The sequence below is a fragment of the Annulohypoxylon truncatum genome (assembly GCF_022578515.1).
Source record: "Annulohypoxylon truncatum strain CBS 140777 unplaced genomic scaffold F4807scaffold_11, whole genome shotgun sequence".
In the NCBI taxonomy this organism is placed as follows: domain Eukaryota; kingdom Fungi; phylum Ascomycota; class Sordariomycetes; order Xylariales; family Hypoxylaceae; genus Annulohypoxylon; species Annulohypoxylon truncatum.
Window position 1 is genome coordinate 922,123 of NW_025953797.1, and position 15,650 is coordinate 937,772.

At 47.9% G+C, this 15,650-nt stretch overlaps 6 protein-coding genes across 6 annotated transcripts; 4 read left to right on the plus strand and 2 right to left on the minus strand.

The window, feature by feature from the left end:
* Positions 1 to 216: 216 nt before the first annotated feature.
* F4807DRAFT_49582 (uncharacterized protein) lies at positions 217 to 1,000 on the plus strand. The gene is made up of 3 exons (XM_048003102.1): positions 217 to 415; positions 486 to 636; positions 700 to 1,000. Exons 1-3 carry the CDS (start codon positions 378 to 380, stop codon positions 775 to 777), a joined length of 267 nt encoding a protein of 88 aa, XP_047855594.1. The 5' UTR covers positions 217 to 377; the 3' UTR covers positions 778 to 1,000.
* Positions 1,001 to 2,673: 1,673 nt separating this feature from the next.
* On the plus strand, positions 2,674 to 4,360 carry F4807DRAFT_421492 (NAD(P)-binding protein). Its single transcript, XM_047997590.1, has 3 exons — positions 2,674 to 3,066; positions 3,134 to 3,569; positions 3,659 to 4,360. The coding sequence occupies exons 1-3, from the start codon at positions 3,042 to 3,044 to the stop codon at positions 4,086 to 4,088; spliced, it is 891 nt and encodes a 296-aa protein (XP_047855595.1). The 5' UTR covers positions 2,674 to 3,041; the 3' UTR covers positions 4,089 to 4,360.
* On the minus strand, positions 4,361 to 6,920 carry F4807DRAFT_421494 (mitochondrial matrix Mmp37). Its single transcript, XM_047997591.1, has one exon. It carries the CDS (start codon positions 6,612 to 6,614, stop codon positions 4,977 to 4,979), a length of 1,638 nt encoding a protein of 545 aa, XP_047855596.1. The 5' UTR covers positions 6,615 to 6,920; the 3' UTR covers positions 4,361 to 4,976.
* A 445-nt stretch (positions 6,921 to 7,365) lies between these two features.
* On the plus strand, positions 7,366 to 10,167 carry F4807DRAFT_421496 (MAD-domain-containing protein). The gene is made up of 2 exons (XM_047997592.1): positions 7,366 to 7,599; positions 7,669 to 10,167. Exons 1-2 carry the CDS (start codon positions 7,543 to 7,545, stop codon positions 9,883 to 9,885), a joined length of 2,274 nt encoding a protein of 757 aa, XP_047855597.1. The 5' UTR covers positions 7,366 to 7,542; the 3' UTR covers positions 9,886 to 10,167.
* Positions 10,168 to 13,783, minus strand: F4807DRAFT_421497 (Muniscin C-terminal mu homology domain-containing protein). The gene is made up of 5 exons (XM_047997593.1): positions 13,418 to 13,783; positions 13,227 to 13,319; positions 13,087 to 13,172; positions 11,368 to 13,010; positions 10,168 to 11,317 (listed from the first exon to the last, which is right to left on the minus strand). The coding sequence occupies exons 1-5, from the start codon at positions 13,454 to 13,456 to the stop codon at positions 10,602 to 10,604; spliced, it is 2,577 nt and encodes an 858-aa protein (XP_047855598.1). The 5' UTR covers positions 13,457 to 13,783; the 3' UTR covers positions 10,168 to 10,601.
* A 433-nt stretch (positions 13,784 to 14,216) lies between these two features.
* F4807DRAFT_459310 (kinase-like protein) lies at positions 14,217 to 15,637 on the plus strand (the record flags this gene model as incomplete). Its single annotated transcript, XM_048001339.1, has 4 exons — positions 14,217 to 14,287; positions 14,357 to 14,450; positions 14,585 to 15,544; positions 15,608 to 15,637. 4 exons carry the CDS (start codon positions 14,217 to 14,219, stop codon positions 15,635 to 15,637), a joined length of 1,155 nt encoding a protein of 384 aa, XP_047855599.1.
* Between the last annotated feature and the right edge of the window lie 13 nt (positions 15,638 to 15,650).

A 15,650-nucleotide genomic window follows, 5' to 3' on the forward strand; every position in this document is an offset into this window, starting at 1 on the left:
TCCCAAGTTTCAAGTTCAAGCCTGTTGTTAGTTGTATTAGTCATGAATAATTAAACTTCCAACATTCAACGGTCTGTCCATCGCCTCGGGATTCAATCGGATTAAACACATAATCCGTTCCGACGCCTCGGCTTCAGCCTCAGCCCCTCAGCCTCAACCTGCCAAGCTTCCTCCAATGACATCCGACACTGAATCTCGCGACTTCCGCATTGACGCCGTCGACGACATCATTCTTCACCAGTTGTCTTGCATCCACCACCGAATAGACCTTTCTTCTACCTGGTTTCAGGCCAAGGTCGCCCACCAATTTAGCTTGCCTCCACGGTTATATCTACACAGCCCAGCTGAAGTCTATACCAACAAAACAACTGCCCATCATGAAGCCCGTCGTTAGTGCTATGCAAGCCTGGTCTTGGTAAACATTCCTCCACCTGCAATAGATCGGGATTGTTCCAATTTGCTAATCATATACCTCAAAAATACAGCGTAATCATCTCCGTCTTCGCAATCATCATCCTCTCTATCCTCGGCGGTCTTTACCGAAACAATCACCACGAGTTCGTAGGCGGTACCGAAGATCCCGTTGACGGCAGTGCGGTTGCTGGTACCGTATTCACCGCCGTTGTCGTATACGCGGTAAGTTTCTGATGGAGCATGTATATTTGGTAAAGCACGCGTGTCTTACGATATCTCGCTTAGGCCTTCTTGGTGTTCTGCGGCCTTCAAGGCTTGTTGCACCTACGCGAAAACCGACGGGGCGCCATCGCCCTATCATAAGCATCAACTTGGACCATGCATTGTACGGTATTAAGACGCGGGCGTTACGGATCATGATTCACCTCGAGTTCGTTTAGAGAAGATATTAGGCTGCGGTATTTGCGGCCGTTAAGGATTTTTACATAGGACAACAATCGTCCGCAGACTTTTGCTGGTGACAGCCGCCACATGCCATTGGGGCGAGGCTGCGCTTGTACGAGTAAGCACGGAGGCCGAGTTAGGGATGGTCAGCTTCAACCTAGCTTCGCGTTAGGTGCTTACCCGCTGAGCTACCGCGGCCTATGCTAGTAATGGGAGATGGATACATTTAATTGCCAATCAAAGTCAATCTGCTAAGCGTTGTCTTGCAGTTTTTGTTACACGTGTATTGTATTATAGAGCGAGATACGTTCCAATAGACTGACATAGGTCTAGTCACAGATCATAGGTTAATGGCAAAGAATCAATGGGTTTTATTTTAAGTCTTTGGGTTATCTCTCCTTGTTACAACCTGCTTTTTAGCCCTCTTACATTCTCCATTTTTACGAGGATCGTCTGTTTTCAACCTTCACCCAATAGTTGTAGAGCCATTTTATTGACCAATTCAAGAACAAGCATACTAAGCGAGCATTCGAAATATGCCGTGCCAAGTCATTCTCTGAAGTGTATGGATACGAGCTATATTTTCGGTAAACATCCTAGTGGTTGGCTTTATACTCAGGGGTTTCTCATCCACTATCACACAACAGGACTTTTAGAGGGGTGCCATTTACGGTCATAAGTGTTTATCACACCATATTTTTCTGAAACCAATGCTTAGCCTTTACGACATACCTAGTATAAATTAAGAATAAGCCAACAAAAGCCCAGCCGACAGATGCATGTGTATTTCGTAAGACCATGGTTGTTATGGTTGTTGTTGCGACATTACGAGACGTAGAAACTGGTTCTGTTATAAAGTGTCTAAGACATATGAGGCTCGCCTGTCGATGTAACCTACGTAAAGAGCTGGCTCTAAAACGACGTCAAGAGAATGCATACCGATCAAATTGTATGATATATCTGACGAGACCTAGAAATTAAAAAGGTTATTGCCCACCTACCTTACAGACTAAATGTGCCTGATCCGAACATGGATTATAGGAGAAGCCCTGCAGTACCCGAGACTCATAGCGGATAATGTCAATGTGACACCACGATTTCTTTCTTAGTATGTAACAAGGAAACACAGTAGATTATGTCGTGCCTCTTCTATTGCAATTGCGTGACTGTCAGGTACGTATGGATCTGGGTAGGGTCATAGCATGTAAGAATTTCGGAGCATGCAAGTCTGATTTATCAATTCGTATTCTCAGTATGACTTTAAAATGTTGTTTCAATGGAAGGGATATTCCATGTATCGATTAGGGGTCCACATTCAAGGCTGTGAATGGACGCTAAAGAACCTTAGGTCTGTATAGTTTATAGTTTGCGGCCCGTGCCGGATGATGTCATCCAAATTAGCTCTTCCATTCGTCTTCAATTGCAAGAGCTTTGGCGAGAGTATCTTGCTTCTAGATTAGCTAGCTAACTTTACAGCGGATGATATTAATGATGAACAGGCCATTCATGGTTTGAAATGCCCCGCCAAACCCAAAGGAAACGTGCTTACAAGGTAGCCCTATATTAAAAAGACGGGAAACATAAGCCTTGTAGTCCTGGAAGAATGGGATTATTCCTCATCTGAATATGCACAAGCAAAAGATAGGGAACTATCCAAATCAAAGTCTAAACCCGAATATGTTGCGTTCAAATAATTCGTGATTGCCTAGGTAGGTATATAGGTCCTACCGTTCCTTCTTTATTGGCTAGAATCTGCAACGCTAGGGAAACTGTACCCCTAGATGACCCCAGACCCGGCGTAACAAGAATAACTACAATTGAATATCCATCACTAAAAAGATACAAATGGTAATAATGGCTCCTATGATCTCCTGACGTTATAGTATGGTTATTTTCTTACAGAATTTGACATATCGGACATATGTGAAAATGTAAAGATGCATGTTCAAAAGTTTGCCTTCTATTGCCGTCATGATGAACAAAGTTACAAAAAAGCGGTTCTGAGCAACAATGTCGATGTAATTGACCACAAGTGATGTCATGACTCGTGCTGTTTCTCGGTCACGACTTCCAACCCTTATATCTATTATATCTTCCTGGGCATCAGGTAGTATTCAAATCAACTCTGCATCAACACTCTTCGCCGGAAATAGTGAAATTGTTTAACTCACTTGTACCGCAACATGACCGACTCACAGTTCCAAAAGGGTGAGTAAACTCATTGACGGCTTGGCCATATCAAATATTCAAGATACTGATATACAATCATATAAAGGGCACGAAGTCCCCGTGACTCATCAGGAATTTCCCGGCAAGGAGCACAAACTGCCTTTACAAGCCCAGTATGACACCCTGCCCACCGACGAGGGCGGGTATCAGAAGTACAAGGCCGCCGGCAAGCTGCAGGGCAAGAAAGCCCTCATCACGGGCGGCGACTCAGGAATCGGCCGGGCAACCGCCATCCTGTTCGCTTTGGAGGGCGCCGACTCCTTCATCGTCTACCTCCCGGACGAGGAGAAGGATGCGCAAGAGACGAAACGCATGGTCGAATCGCACGGGCAGCAATGTCACCTCCTGTCCACCGACCTGACTAGCAAGGATAACTGTAAAACGGTCGTTGATGAAGCGCTGAAAAAGCTAGGCGGCATCAACATCCTTTTTAACAACGCCGCATACCAACTGGTGAAGAGCAACATCCACGAATTGAGCGAGTAAGTTGATTCTCGCCTCGCTCCCCACCCTCTTCCCGCTCCATCTAGTACGATATATGTATGTATATGTACCTAACAAGCAACGCAAGGGACCAATGGCTACACACCTTCAACACCAACATCCACCCATTCTTCTACCTCTCCAAATACGCCCTCCCGCACATGGGTCGCGGATCCACCATCATCAACAACGCCAGCATCAACGCCTACATCGGGCGACCGGACCTGCTGGACTACACCTCGACGAAAGGCGCCATCGTCTCCTTCACGCGCGGGCTGAGCAACCAATTCGTGGACAAAGGCATCCGGGTCAACGCCGTGGCCCCCGGCCCCGTGTGGACGCCTCTGATCCCGTCGACCATGGACGACGAGGCGCAGAAGTCGTTCACGAGCCCCATGGGCCGGCCCGCGCAGCCGAGCGAGGTGGCCGCGTGCGTCGTATTCCTTGCGGCGGCGGACAGCTCGGCAATCAGCGGCCAGACGATCCATTGTAATGGAGGCGTTATTGTCAATGGTTAAGGAGGTGGTGTCGCTCGTGCGGAATGAGAGAGATTAGGGGGAGGGGAAATACCCCCCCAAAAACCTGGGTGTGACTGCGAGGTTATATGATAAAAAGGCTTCGTTAGGCTACCGTATTAATGAATTATGAGATCTATGATAACATCTCGGTTCCGTTAGCCCGTGATTGTTGAGTATTACCCCGGCCCAAACTACTTGGCCGGGATTAAAAGTCTTGACATCCAGTGCGCAGTGATTATAACCTTGCCTCATTTGAGATTCGTGGTAAAACTCAACATATACATGGTAGAGCTGGACGATGAAGAACCTGGGTTTTCTGGAACCGTGGCCGCCCCCTTTTAAGGCAATCAGCAGGCAATCCGAGGGGTAAGCGGGCTAGAAATATTTTAACTTTGATAGTATCTTGATTTTTTTTCTCCCTTGTGAAGTGGTGTATATGTACATTGATAGAGATTGGTCTCTGAGATGCCTTGACTGTGAAGTCAGTGTTATGAACGGGTCTTGTAGAGTAAGTACTCATTCGAATGGTCGAACCAACCCGCCATGCTCATCTCCTTTTCTAATCCAACACGCAGCGTGACCTGATACCTTCAGGTCAAAAATATGCTGTGGGTATTTTTCTGGTAGAAAGCGCGCAATCGCCCACCCGCTTCCGCATTGAACGTACATAACCCTAAAATATCTCCAAGCCGAAGCTGCCTCCGAATCCATGCAATATGCTTTTCGTACTGAACAGAAGAAATCCCTCAGTTAGGGCTACCTTTGGTGGTTGGTGTATGATCATGACTTAGCTTAGGTTACTCGAACGCGCGTCCAGGTACGTGATATGAAACCCACTTCAAAGGGTGTAAATCAGAAACATAATGGTCGTATTTTCATAAGATGAGATTACGATGATTTCTCTTTCTCTTCCTTAGGTTTACTAGCCTCACGATACTTCGCCATTTTCTCACCCAAATAACGAATGCTTCGGCTAAACCCGGCGGTGATAACACCTTTTATACTCTGTGAGGTGCTAGGCCAGCTGATAGTCTTCTTGATAACACCGCGGATGGTCTGTCGGAGAGCTTCAGGATCATCCTGAGCCACACGTTGCTCGAAACCTCCACCCTGTTGTCTTTTGAAAGAGCCGACATCTTCATCTTTGCTCTCTTCTATCATCTTGTCGAACTCAAGTTGTGGGATTTGAAACTTCTTTTGATATTCGAAGTACAATTTCGAACGGAAAGCTTTCGGCAGTCGGCGTACCATATTGCCTCGTTTGACGGGGTCCATATCTTGCTCTATCTTCAACACAGAATCTGTATTTGTAATCCAATCGGGCCTGCTAACAGCCGGATCATTATAGTCGACGTTGGGAAGAGCTTCGACGAGAGGAGCATAAAGTCGTCGGAAATTTAGCATATTGTGATTCACGATATTTGAAACCTTTTTCGGGTTTTCAGTTGGAAAAGCCATCCGGGGATCACCTAAGTAACTTATACCAGCAATCGTCGCATAGAGCTCTTGTTCGGTAAAAGTGGGGGGAAGCAATAGGAGTGCTGTACGTAGCGCAGAGAGGAGGTTGATCTGGTTCGCAAGACGGACCTTGGGGTCGTCTCGCAAGATCTTTACAGGCTTGTGCAAGCGACCAGCAAGATACAAAGTGTCCCATTCGCTCAAATCCCTACACAATGTGTCGATATTGACAACCCCATACTTGATCAATATTCCGTCAACAGTGACGTAAGGGTTGAAGTAGACGCCGGCGCCCCATTTATCTTGAACATGAGACACGGCAGCCGATCCTAACGACCCAAGCATAGAATAATGATCACGATGTTGCATGAGGTTGAGCGAATGCCAATGCTGCGTGTATGAGACTCCAAAGATGAAGTCAATCATCTTGGGTGAACCATCTTGGGCTTTTTGGACGGCCACTGGAGGCTTTGAGTGAACTGCCTTGATCTCAGCCTCGGTTGCCGCATCGCCTGTTGTCTGTGGGAAGACGCCGGAACCATATGCAAATGCGTATCGGATTGGCGCTCGGAACCTCCACAAGAGTTGCCGTAGCACCTCTTTAAACTCTCGATCGATGATCATGTGCTGATTCACGCCAAAATTCTGATATGGAAGATCTGTGAATTTTTCGATCTGGAAATTGGGCTTCTCCTCCCAATCTAGGTCCGAGTCGGTTGATGAGGTAGAGGCGACGGTAGAAACCTGAGGTTTCTGGAAGCTGGTTTCGTCTGGAGACTTAGCAGCTCTCGCGGCAGAGTCAGTCTCTGACTCTAATCTATGTGCGGTTTTAGCCCCTTCGGAGGCTGGAGCTTTAGATCCATCAGATGCAAATGTACGTATATGTTTTCTCGATGTGGGCGGTATTCGAGGGGATCTAGGGCGTGGTCGATATTGTAATCGAGCCGCGTGTGTTGAATAGAGTCTCGAGGCTCGTATTGGATGAGGCATTGGAGATCGTAGGGCTGAAACACGTGCTCGCACGGCCGGCAACGACCTAGAAGTAGAAGACATTGAGCACACAACCATGGCGTAGCCTTCCGAATGGAGTCACAGTAGAGGCGAGCGAATTGTGAAGTTGCGGTTACGGAGGATTAGGTAGATTCGAAATTGCGCGAATTGCTAGTTGTAGAAGAAACCGGGAGCAGCCAAAGCCGCAGTAGTATTACCGGGAAGGGAGATCCATGTGTATTGAAGCCTCATAAATTGAGGTGTTGCGTGTTATGGGCTATGGAATAGCTCAAGAAAGAAGAGGTTGTTCTGTGGTCGAAGCTACATAGAGTGAAGGTAGAGAGATACGTAGATTATGTTCTAAGGTTAATAAGCCTACCAACGTTACGCCGGAGCTTTAAGATTTCCGGTAATGGACTGATATCTACGAGATTGCCCCGGGAAAATGCATAAGGGCAGTCAGCCAAGCCAGGAACTGACGTGAATTTCTCCACTATAGAGACAGGGATTGGACATGGAAGGTACGGAACTCGGTAGTTCGGCCTTTATTTCGCATATAAGTACTCTAAAGCTAGCGTACCTGCCCAGATATCCTTCAAGCTTTTAAGTAAATATCAAACACAGTTGCTTAAAGATGAGACATCTATGAAGTTGTGAGGTCGTGGCTTTGTCTGTTTATATCTAACTACCCAGCTCTAGCTCAATAAAGAAGAGACATTGGACCAAGCCATGTACCAGTTTACGTAATATTAGGTATACAGGGATGTGAAAGGTACAACTTTATCTACACGTGATAGCTCACGCTAGGTGCATAGCTAATCGGATAAGTGACTAGCCCGCGCTTTACAGCATTGCCAGGGCAGCTGCAAACAACAAAAACAACTTTAGCGGCTTTGTTAAGATCACGACTTTCTAAGGTTTAGAGGAACCTGCCAATTTCATCTTTTACTTTAATGGAAGCAAACAATACCAAATATAGTAGTCTTCGGCAATTGTTATTAGCTCTATGTCGGGCCCATTCAGACAAAGCGCTGGTAGCGCTTCAATTCCATCTAGGTCAAGAGTAAGTAAATAAATAAATGTTTCGGTGAGACATTCGATCGGTCGTGCATGTTCTAAACTCAAGGAATAGGTGACCTCGTTTCGCGCCTCGTTACAGAAAGCAAACCAACCATCCTATAACTTCTTCACCGGCTCCGAAGAGGTACCGACAACATCCAACCATGCTAGGCCTTCTTCGCGACAAAGCCACGCCGGCGCCGAGTCCCAACGGGCGTCGTCGCATGAGAGCTCCAAGGAGAACCTTGCGCCACCCGATGCAGAGGAGTATGAGACTCAGCGGCGAAGAATAGAAGAACTCAAGGCCGAACTCGCCGCCGTCCGCTTTAAGGTTGAGAATTACGAGCAGGAGAAAGAAATGATCGCCCTGCAACACGATAACGAACTACGAGATGTGCGTCGGAAAGCCGAGGACGACTTCAAGCAGAAACAGGCGGCCGAAGGGGATAAGAACAAGGCCCAGCGACTTTGCGAAAGCGTACAAGCGGAACTGCGAGAGCTGAAAGAGAACTCTGCAGGCGAAAAGCTCGAGGTAGAGAAGAAGGTCCGGGACGCTGAAGATGAAGTGCGTCTATTGAGAGAGCAGTTGGAGGACTTATCGGCTGTAAAGGAAGAAGGGGAGAGGATGACCCAGAAACGAGTTAACGATATGGAGACACAATTAAAAAACCTTCGAGCGACTATCCAAGGACTGGAGCAAGACAACCAGGCCCGAGAATCTTCGATGCATACCATTCAGCAGCAGCTTGCGGATAAGGATAAGCTCATTGGTGATCTAGAGGCCGAAGTTCTACGGTTAAAGGCACAGACAGGCGATGCCGAGACCATCGCCATTATCCGCCGCGAACTCACCGAGCAAGTGCAACATATTAGGTCCCTTGAATCGAAGAACGCCAAGCAGCACGCCGAATTAACACATCTACGTCAGATACACAAGGCTGTCGAGGTTGTAGAAGAAGAGAAGCGATCGCTTCAACGAAGGCTCGAGGCTGCCGAAGCCTTAGAACCTGAACTTAACGAAGCTCGACTTCAAAGACAACGATTAGAAGACGAACGTCTGGCTTGGACCGCGTACCTGCAGAATGCTAGTGCGGATGGTGGAATTATGGAATTTGATTCTCCCCAGGATGTTGCACGTGCGTTAGTCGAGGAGAGATACAACTCGGCGTCCCTCGTTGAAAAGCTCGGCGAGATGCAACCCCAGATCGCGGAGCGGGATGAAATCATTAAAGCTCTAGAAAGCGAGAAGAAGATCTGGGCTGCTCAGATTGAAAAGTTGAAGACGGCTAGTGCTCCTGTATCGGCAACCAAGGCACAGGCTCGAATAGAGCGCCAGCGTGCCCTTGCTATCAAGGAAGTTGAATATCTGCGTGCTCAGCTCAAGGCCTTCGATGCGGAAGATGAAACCTTCAACTCCGAGAATTTCGACCAGAGCAAAGTTGACCGGGTTGCCGAGCTCGAACAGCTTGTCGACAAATACAAGGAGGAAGTACAGTCTCTGCATAAGGAACTCTCCACTATGGAATCGTCCGCCAACGTAGGAGAGCCTTCGCTGGGCTCTAAGCGTAGCCGATCTGACGAGTCAGAAAGCGAGCAACTCGGCGAATTAAATAGGAAACGTCGTATGCTAGCCGACGAGCTCTCGGAAGTAAAAACTCATTATCAAGTCCTACAGAAAGAGCATGAAGTTCTTCAATCACGCCTCGCCGCTGCCGAATCTACAAACAAAACGCGTATACTATCGCTACGCTCGAACCCTACCTCCGATTTCGAAGCGATCAAGATGTCCACACTCCAAGCTCTTAAACAAGAGAATAAGGAGCTGCTAGCACAGCTCCAAAAAGAAGCTCGACGCAACCCTAATCCGAACATCGCTTTGATTCCAGCATCGCAGCTAGCAGCAGCGCGTCGCGAGATCGAGGAGGCGCAGAGGGAAACGGCGTCTGCCCAAAAGACGACGAGGCGTCTGAAGGAGGTGTGGGCTGCCAAATCACAGGAGTTCAAGGAAGCCATATTTAGTACCCTGGGATGGACCGTGACGTTCATCCCCAACGGCAAGATGCGCGTCGAGAGCTTATATTACCCCAGCACTTCAGACGAGCAGGAGAATAGCATCGTCTTCGATGGCGAGCGCGGTACTATGAAGGTCGCCGGAGGCCCACAGAGCCAGTTCGCTAGGCGTATTCAAGATCAGATACAATTCTGGGTCCGCGACAAGGGCTGCATACCTGGGTTCCTGGCCGCGCTTACGCTGGAATTCTACGAGGAGCATACTAGGGTTAGTCGATGAGCTGGTTGCCCTAGTGTTTATGATAAGTTAAGGAGTCGAAGGGTATGGGTACCACACTACCTCGATGGTGGAAGAACGACTTTCTGTTTACGCGGCATGACATGGCATGGTCTAGCATGTAATGATACTTAGCTATAAGCTGGAACGTACGCCGGCGTTCGGGGTCATTTGGTTATATCCAAAACCGAGTTGCTCGGTCGAAGTGGTTATTTGCTTGCTTCCACGAAGTCCAGACGATTAACGTAATTTAAACATGAAAACATTTGCCTCTAGTAAGAAATCACAGCAGTAAAAAACGTATTCCAAGTACTATCCATAACTGTTTGTAAGAGCAAATAATGTTATATCTGCTACTACCTACATACCGGTAGGTATTTTCCGATGACAAAATGAATAATGGGTCGATTCCAAATATCAAAGTGGTCAAGTTACTGTATGAGAACAACGGCTTGACTACTATAACTGAACGGATCTACACCTATGTAATGCACAAATGGGACCCATCAATTTTCGGCAATCCGCTAATCTGATTTACAAAAGAGCATTTCATCGTCGTTCAGACAAGACAGACAAGAAAATTTCTCCCTATTGTTCCTCCCGTCGAAAAACCAACTATCCTTTTTTTCCGCTCATCTCATCTCTCCCTCGTTCACCCACTCTCTTATATATAGATAAGGATAAGGGTAATACGCTTCGGGGGCTATACTAAGCTGAAACTATCTCGCCTCGTACTTCCCGCTGACGAGCTTCCTCACGGCGGGCACGTCGACCCACTTCCCTTCCTCGGTGTTGGTGGTAGATTCATCGGCGAACGGATCGTCCTCGTTGAGCTCGACCTCTTTGCCCTTGGCCTCCTCGAAGCGGGACACCGAGATCGCATTTGTGCTCTCGGCGGCGTCGGATGGCGGGGTAACTTCCCAGCGTGCCTCGACGATGCCTGGCTTGGGCTCGACGCCCTGGTCGCCAACTATCCGGCACACGATCTTCTGCCAATCGGAGTCCGGGGATAGGGTGACGTCGCCAAGACGCCAATATACGAGGTGCTTGTCCTTCAGGTGTGTCCCAGATGGCTTGGTCTGGGCACCTGACGCCTTGCCCTCGTAGGAGGCGAAGAGCACTAGGTTATGAACTAGTACGCTTGAGCCTCCGTTTGCGAGCTTGAAAGTCGGGTTGAGCTTGTATTGAAGCAGCAAGCCCAATTTATCTCCCTGCGGTTTCCACACAGGGCTGAGTAGCACGGGCACGTGCTCTGCGGCAGCGGTCTCCTGGTCTACATGAAGCCTGTAAGAGAAGCCGATCGATGTCTTGTGAATATGTGAGAGGTCCAAATTAAATTGTTCCGAATGGTCAGGGGTATCGTTCGTAATGAAAATGCGGTTAGGGCCGATAACTTCAAGGGCGGGGAAGTTGTTGATGCGAATGGGTAAATGAGCTGTTACTAGTAAGTAATGGTATCTTCTCGATGCTACCGGTGAAACTTACAAGGCAAGTTAGAAGAATCTGAAGCGTTGTATGAAAAGGCGATCTCGCCATTAACCTTCACAGACTGAACCTGTCCGTTTTCAAAGTTTGCTGAAACTGTTTCCATGATAGAAGAGTTAAGGCCAGGCTCGTGCATGTCGGGATGCTTGACGTGAACAATGCTGCTCAGTGAATTACCAGATCGGATTGACTGTGTATCCGAAGTGCCTGCAATACTAGCTTCGGAGGCAAGAGTAGCAACTCCAGCGGGTTTAGATGATATGGTGTGTAAAGTAGGAGCAAAAGGACTTGGGGTTTCGGCTGTAGAGCCCTCGGAGACTGGCGCGGGAACGTAGATGGTGTTTCGCACATCTCTTCGACCTCTGACGGTGCCTATCCTACGAGCCGGTGCTCCCATAGCCGAGAGACTATTCGCAACGTTCGAAAGCGCAGCCTTCTTTTCTTCCGGGTCCTCCTCAGCCACCGGCTCTTTTTGAATGTTGAGTTTGAATAGCTGCTCGGCCTCTTGCGCAGCTGCTTCTCTCTGAGCCTGAGAGATTGGATCGTTCGCGGGGGCTGGTACATTAAACCCTTCAGAGTCTTTCTCTGGTTCCCTCTGGGATGGCGGAGGCCCTGGCGGAGGCGGGACGTCGGCGAGGTCCGTAGTCGCCGTGCCATTCACATGCGACGTGGCTGATGTTGCTGTTCCCGGCGGTGCTACATCTGCAGAACCGTCACGATCTATGCCATTCGTACCGTCATGAATAGACTTTTCTCTTGCTTCAGATGCTCGTGAGGCTCTCGAAGGCGTGTCAATCGTATCCGGATCTTCCACCAGCGATCCTAACCGGTTCGTCGAGTCGCCGAGGTTGCTCGACGACGCCCTAGGCGATATGCCATGAGCGCTCTTTATGTTTCTTCCGAAGGGTCCTTTTGCAGGCGACAGTGGTCCGAAGCCGCCATGTATGCTCTGCCGTCTTCGACCGAGCATAGTACCGATACGACTACGCAGTTTATTTTCTGATGGGCCTTCTTTAGAAACCGAATGGTCACTGCGATCATCTGCAGATGGATGGAGGCTTGGGGGCGCCAGTGATGAAGTCGGCCCAGTAAACCCAGAATTTTGCCGCGATGAAGTCGCTCGTTTCTCTATCTTTGGTTTGCCGGCGGTAGTCTTCGTCACGAAGTGCTGGATCTCGCTAGCGGTGTTATAGTCTAGTAAACTATTCAGCACCGTCTCGGCTTCAGCCTGGTGAGTTTGCGCCAGCTCCCCTTCGTAGGTACCGTATTGGGTAAGACAGTCACGCAGCTGGTTCATTCGGCTTTCGTCCAAGGCCTGCAGTGATTCGAAAATAAATGGCGCTTGTGATTCCCACTGCTGAGTTGCGGAGTCTAGCTTCCCAGCTGCTAGGTCGACCTTCTGAGCGCTAGCTTTCCCGCCCTTTTTGCTCAACTTCTCAGATCGTTCTTGTGCATCCTCCAGCTCCCTGGCCATATTTTGGAGGTTGCTTTGGATGGTCTGAATGTTGAGCACCTCTTTCTTCTGACCGAAGGTTCGTAAGGGCGCCTCTACGTCCTTTTCGATCTTCGTGGCGAAAATGTGATGCGACATGGCAACGGCGTCGGCGGACTGAAGAATCTTGTCCCATTGTGCCTGGAAAGTTCTTTGCGGCGTTACTGTTAATACAAGAGCATGGAAAATGGGACATTATGCACATATAATGAAATTGAATGACATACCCAAGTTCGGACTGTGCATTAGGGACCCGGAATTGGGTCAGCCTCTTTAATGCTTGAACATATTGTTCCTCTACTTTTCGACGCTCCTGTATTGCAGTTTAGCTACCTGTCGGGGGTTGGGCCGGGATTGCATATATTACCTGTAACCAATCGGCGATCTCGGTATTGACTTTAGATATGCGCTTGACTCGGTCGTTGAGAGAGTGGACGGCTTGGTTCGGATGGAGGTTGGCCTGTTGAGATCGATATCGTTAGTCGTCTCCACGAGCGCGCATATGATATTTGTGGGAGCGGGATGGCTGTTTTGATACGGGAAAAGAGGGAAACTTACCAGCATAGCTGGGTATTCAGCTCTCTGGAGATCTTCCATTGCGATTAAGGACGGGCGCGATCATACAGGCGACGATGAGAAAATACGGAAGAGGGGCGATAGGGAGACATATAAATACGGAGAATACGGGATGAAAGAGAGGAGCGAACGGAAAAGGAATTAAGAGGACATTGGGAGAATAATTGCTAAACCAAACACAATTGACGATAAAGGCGACGATGATGGTGTTGGTGATGATACAAAATCGTATTTGGTATTAAAATAGAATTAAGATAGTCGGGTTAGGTAAGGTGGGTAGCTTCAATGTTCGTTGGAGACGAAGCTGAGCGTACAAATTCTAGCTGTTGTAGGTTTCCATGGAAATTGTACAAGACATGGATCATATGCTGTCAGAGCTCCCTGTCCTGTTTTTTCTCCAGCCTCTTTTCTCCGGGGGAAGCGCTACCAACCTAGGCCTAGGTAGGCAAGTACTACCTAAATAGATTAACCGTTCCACAAATGTTGCATATACCGAAACATTTCGCCCATAAAGGGATGGATGCGTTCTTCATTAAGTAAAAGTCTCGTTAAGTCATTAAGCTAGGCCAACATTGAGGCCGTGAATACCTATTCTGTACCTGCCTGTCAAATAATCAAAGAGGATAGACTCTAGGTTTAACTTACTTATTAAGTTAACCTTATTTCTATTATTCCTATTGTTCTATACCTGCCATAATCAACATTATAATGAGAGTTGTTCTTGCGAAGCTCTCTTTGACATCCGATCCGAAATTCCAAAACTTGAGGGCTCATTAATAAGATGACGTCTAACTCTGGTGATTGGAGGTCCTCACTCACCTCCTCTGATCGATATGACAACATTCAAACGATGTAAATTACTCTAAACTTGGCCTTCCTATCATTACTAGCCACGCTAATCATGCCTGCATTATGATATAGAAAAGTCGCCCTTGAAAATACAGATGATTCGACCTCGTCACAGTCAAGCGCTTTTGCAATTGAAAACGAAGCTTACAAGAATTCTACATCGCGTGTAAGCACTTCGATGTTACGGTTCTCTGTAACCCACTTATCTAATCCTCTGAATCACCTGTGAATCTCAACGAGTATTTCTATTGTCACATTCTAATATCTACCATGCATTAAAGATACTAAAGTCTTCAGTAGGCCGAGTATGATGAAGCATGCCGAAATGCAACTCTCCAAGGGCCATCGTCATTGACCCAAACATCGCCAGTTTCTATAGGACAAGATGTTCCGGAATCACCCGGCATCAATATAGGATCTTATCCTAATTGTCACTATGTTGCTAGCGGGGTTACTGCTGAGGTGTATCGATCTAAGACAGTAGCTCTGAAGGTAATCGTTGAGACTCGTAACATGGAACCGCATAATCCTTTTAGGGAAGCCAAGATCTTGAAGTCATTGAATAAACCGTGCATTCCCCTTCTCGGCACTTTCAGAGATCAGGAGCAGCGATTTACTCTAACCTTTCCATTTATGCCATTGAGTCTCGAGAGCCTTATCGAACAGGGGCCTATATCGAAAAGTCGAACACAGAAACACTTTACGGATCTGTTTAAAGCTCTAGACTATATCCACCAGCAGGGTATAATACACAGAGATGTTAAGCCTTCTGCAGTGTTACTCGAGTCGCCTGATGGCCCTGCCTATCTTTCCGACTTTGGTACGGCTTGGCACCCGGAGTTGTCAGTATCCACGGAACCTCCCCATGGCAAAATTCTGGACATCGGCACGGGACCATATCGCGCACCCGAGACCTTGTTTGGTGATAAATCGTATGGCAGTCCGGTAGATATGTGGAGTGCTGGGACCATGCTTGCTGAATGCTGTCGAGATTCACCTCAACCACTTTTCGAGTCGCGAGCTGCTCACGAGGATGGCAACCAGCTTGGCTTGATCCTCAGCATTTTCAAGACCATCGGAAGCCCCACTCGGGAGTCATGGCCGGAGGCTGCCAACTTCAAGACACCCCCGTTCGATATGTATCAAGTATTCGAAGGCCAAACATGGGATGATATCTTACCGGATGTCAGTGAAGACTTTCGTAAGCTCATTGCTGCTCTAGTAGTTTATAACACTAGTATCAGAGCCACCGCTTCTCAGGTAGGTTTTCATTAGTGTTTATCTCGGTCACTCCTCAGGCGGTATGGTACTAACGTCACTTAGGCATTGCAATTCAAGTGTATGCAGAATTGAAATCATTGTGAGG

Coding starts and splice junctions, on each gene's coding strand:
- F4807DRAFT_49582 (XM_048003102.1), top strand. CDS start 378: ATGAAGCCCGTCGTTAGTGCTATGCAAGCCTGGTCTTG. Junction 416..485: donor GCTATGCAAGCCTGGTCTTG/GTAAACATTCCT, acceptor TCAAAAATACAG/CGTAATCATCTCCGTCTTCG. Junction 637..699: donor CCGCCGTTGTCGTATACGCG/GTAAGTTTCTGA, acceptor TATCTCGCTTAG/GCCTTCTTGGTGTTCTGCGG.
- F4807DRAFT_421492 (XM_047997590.1), top strand. CDS start 3,042: ATGACCGACTCACAGTTCCAAAAGG. Junction 3,067..3,133: donor CGACTCACAGTTCCAAAAGG/GTGAGTAAACTC, acceptor AATCATATAAAG/GGCACGAAGTCCCCGTGACT. Junction 3,570..3,658: donor AACATCCACGAATTGAGCGA/GTAAGTTGATTC, acceptor AAGCAACGCAAG/GGACCAATGGCTACACACCT.
- F4807DRAFT_421494 (XM_047997591.1), bottom strand. CDS start 6,614: ATGGTTGTGTGCTCAATGTCTTCTACTTCTAGGTCGTTGCCGGCCGTG.
- F4807DRAFT_421496 (XM_047997592.1), top strand. CDS start 7,543: ATGTCGGGCCCATTCAGACAAAGCGCTGGTAGCGCTTCAATTCCATCT. Junction 7,600..7,668: donor CAATTCCATCTAGGTCAAGA/GTAAGTAAATAA, acceptor CTCAAGGAATAG/GTGACCTCGTTTCGCGCCTC.
- F4807DRAFT_421497 (XM_047997593.1), bottom strand. CDS start 13,456: ATGGAAGATCTCCAGAGAGCTGAATACCCAGCTATGCTG. Junction 13,011..13,086: donor AATGCACAGTCCGAACTTGG/GTATGTCATTCA, acceptor AACGCCGCAAAG/AACTTTCCAGGCACAATGGG. Junction 11,318..11,367: donor AGATTCTTCTAACTTGCCTT/GTAAGTTTCACC, acceptor TACTAGTAACAG/CTCATTTACCCATTCGCATC.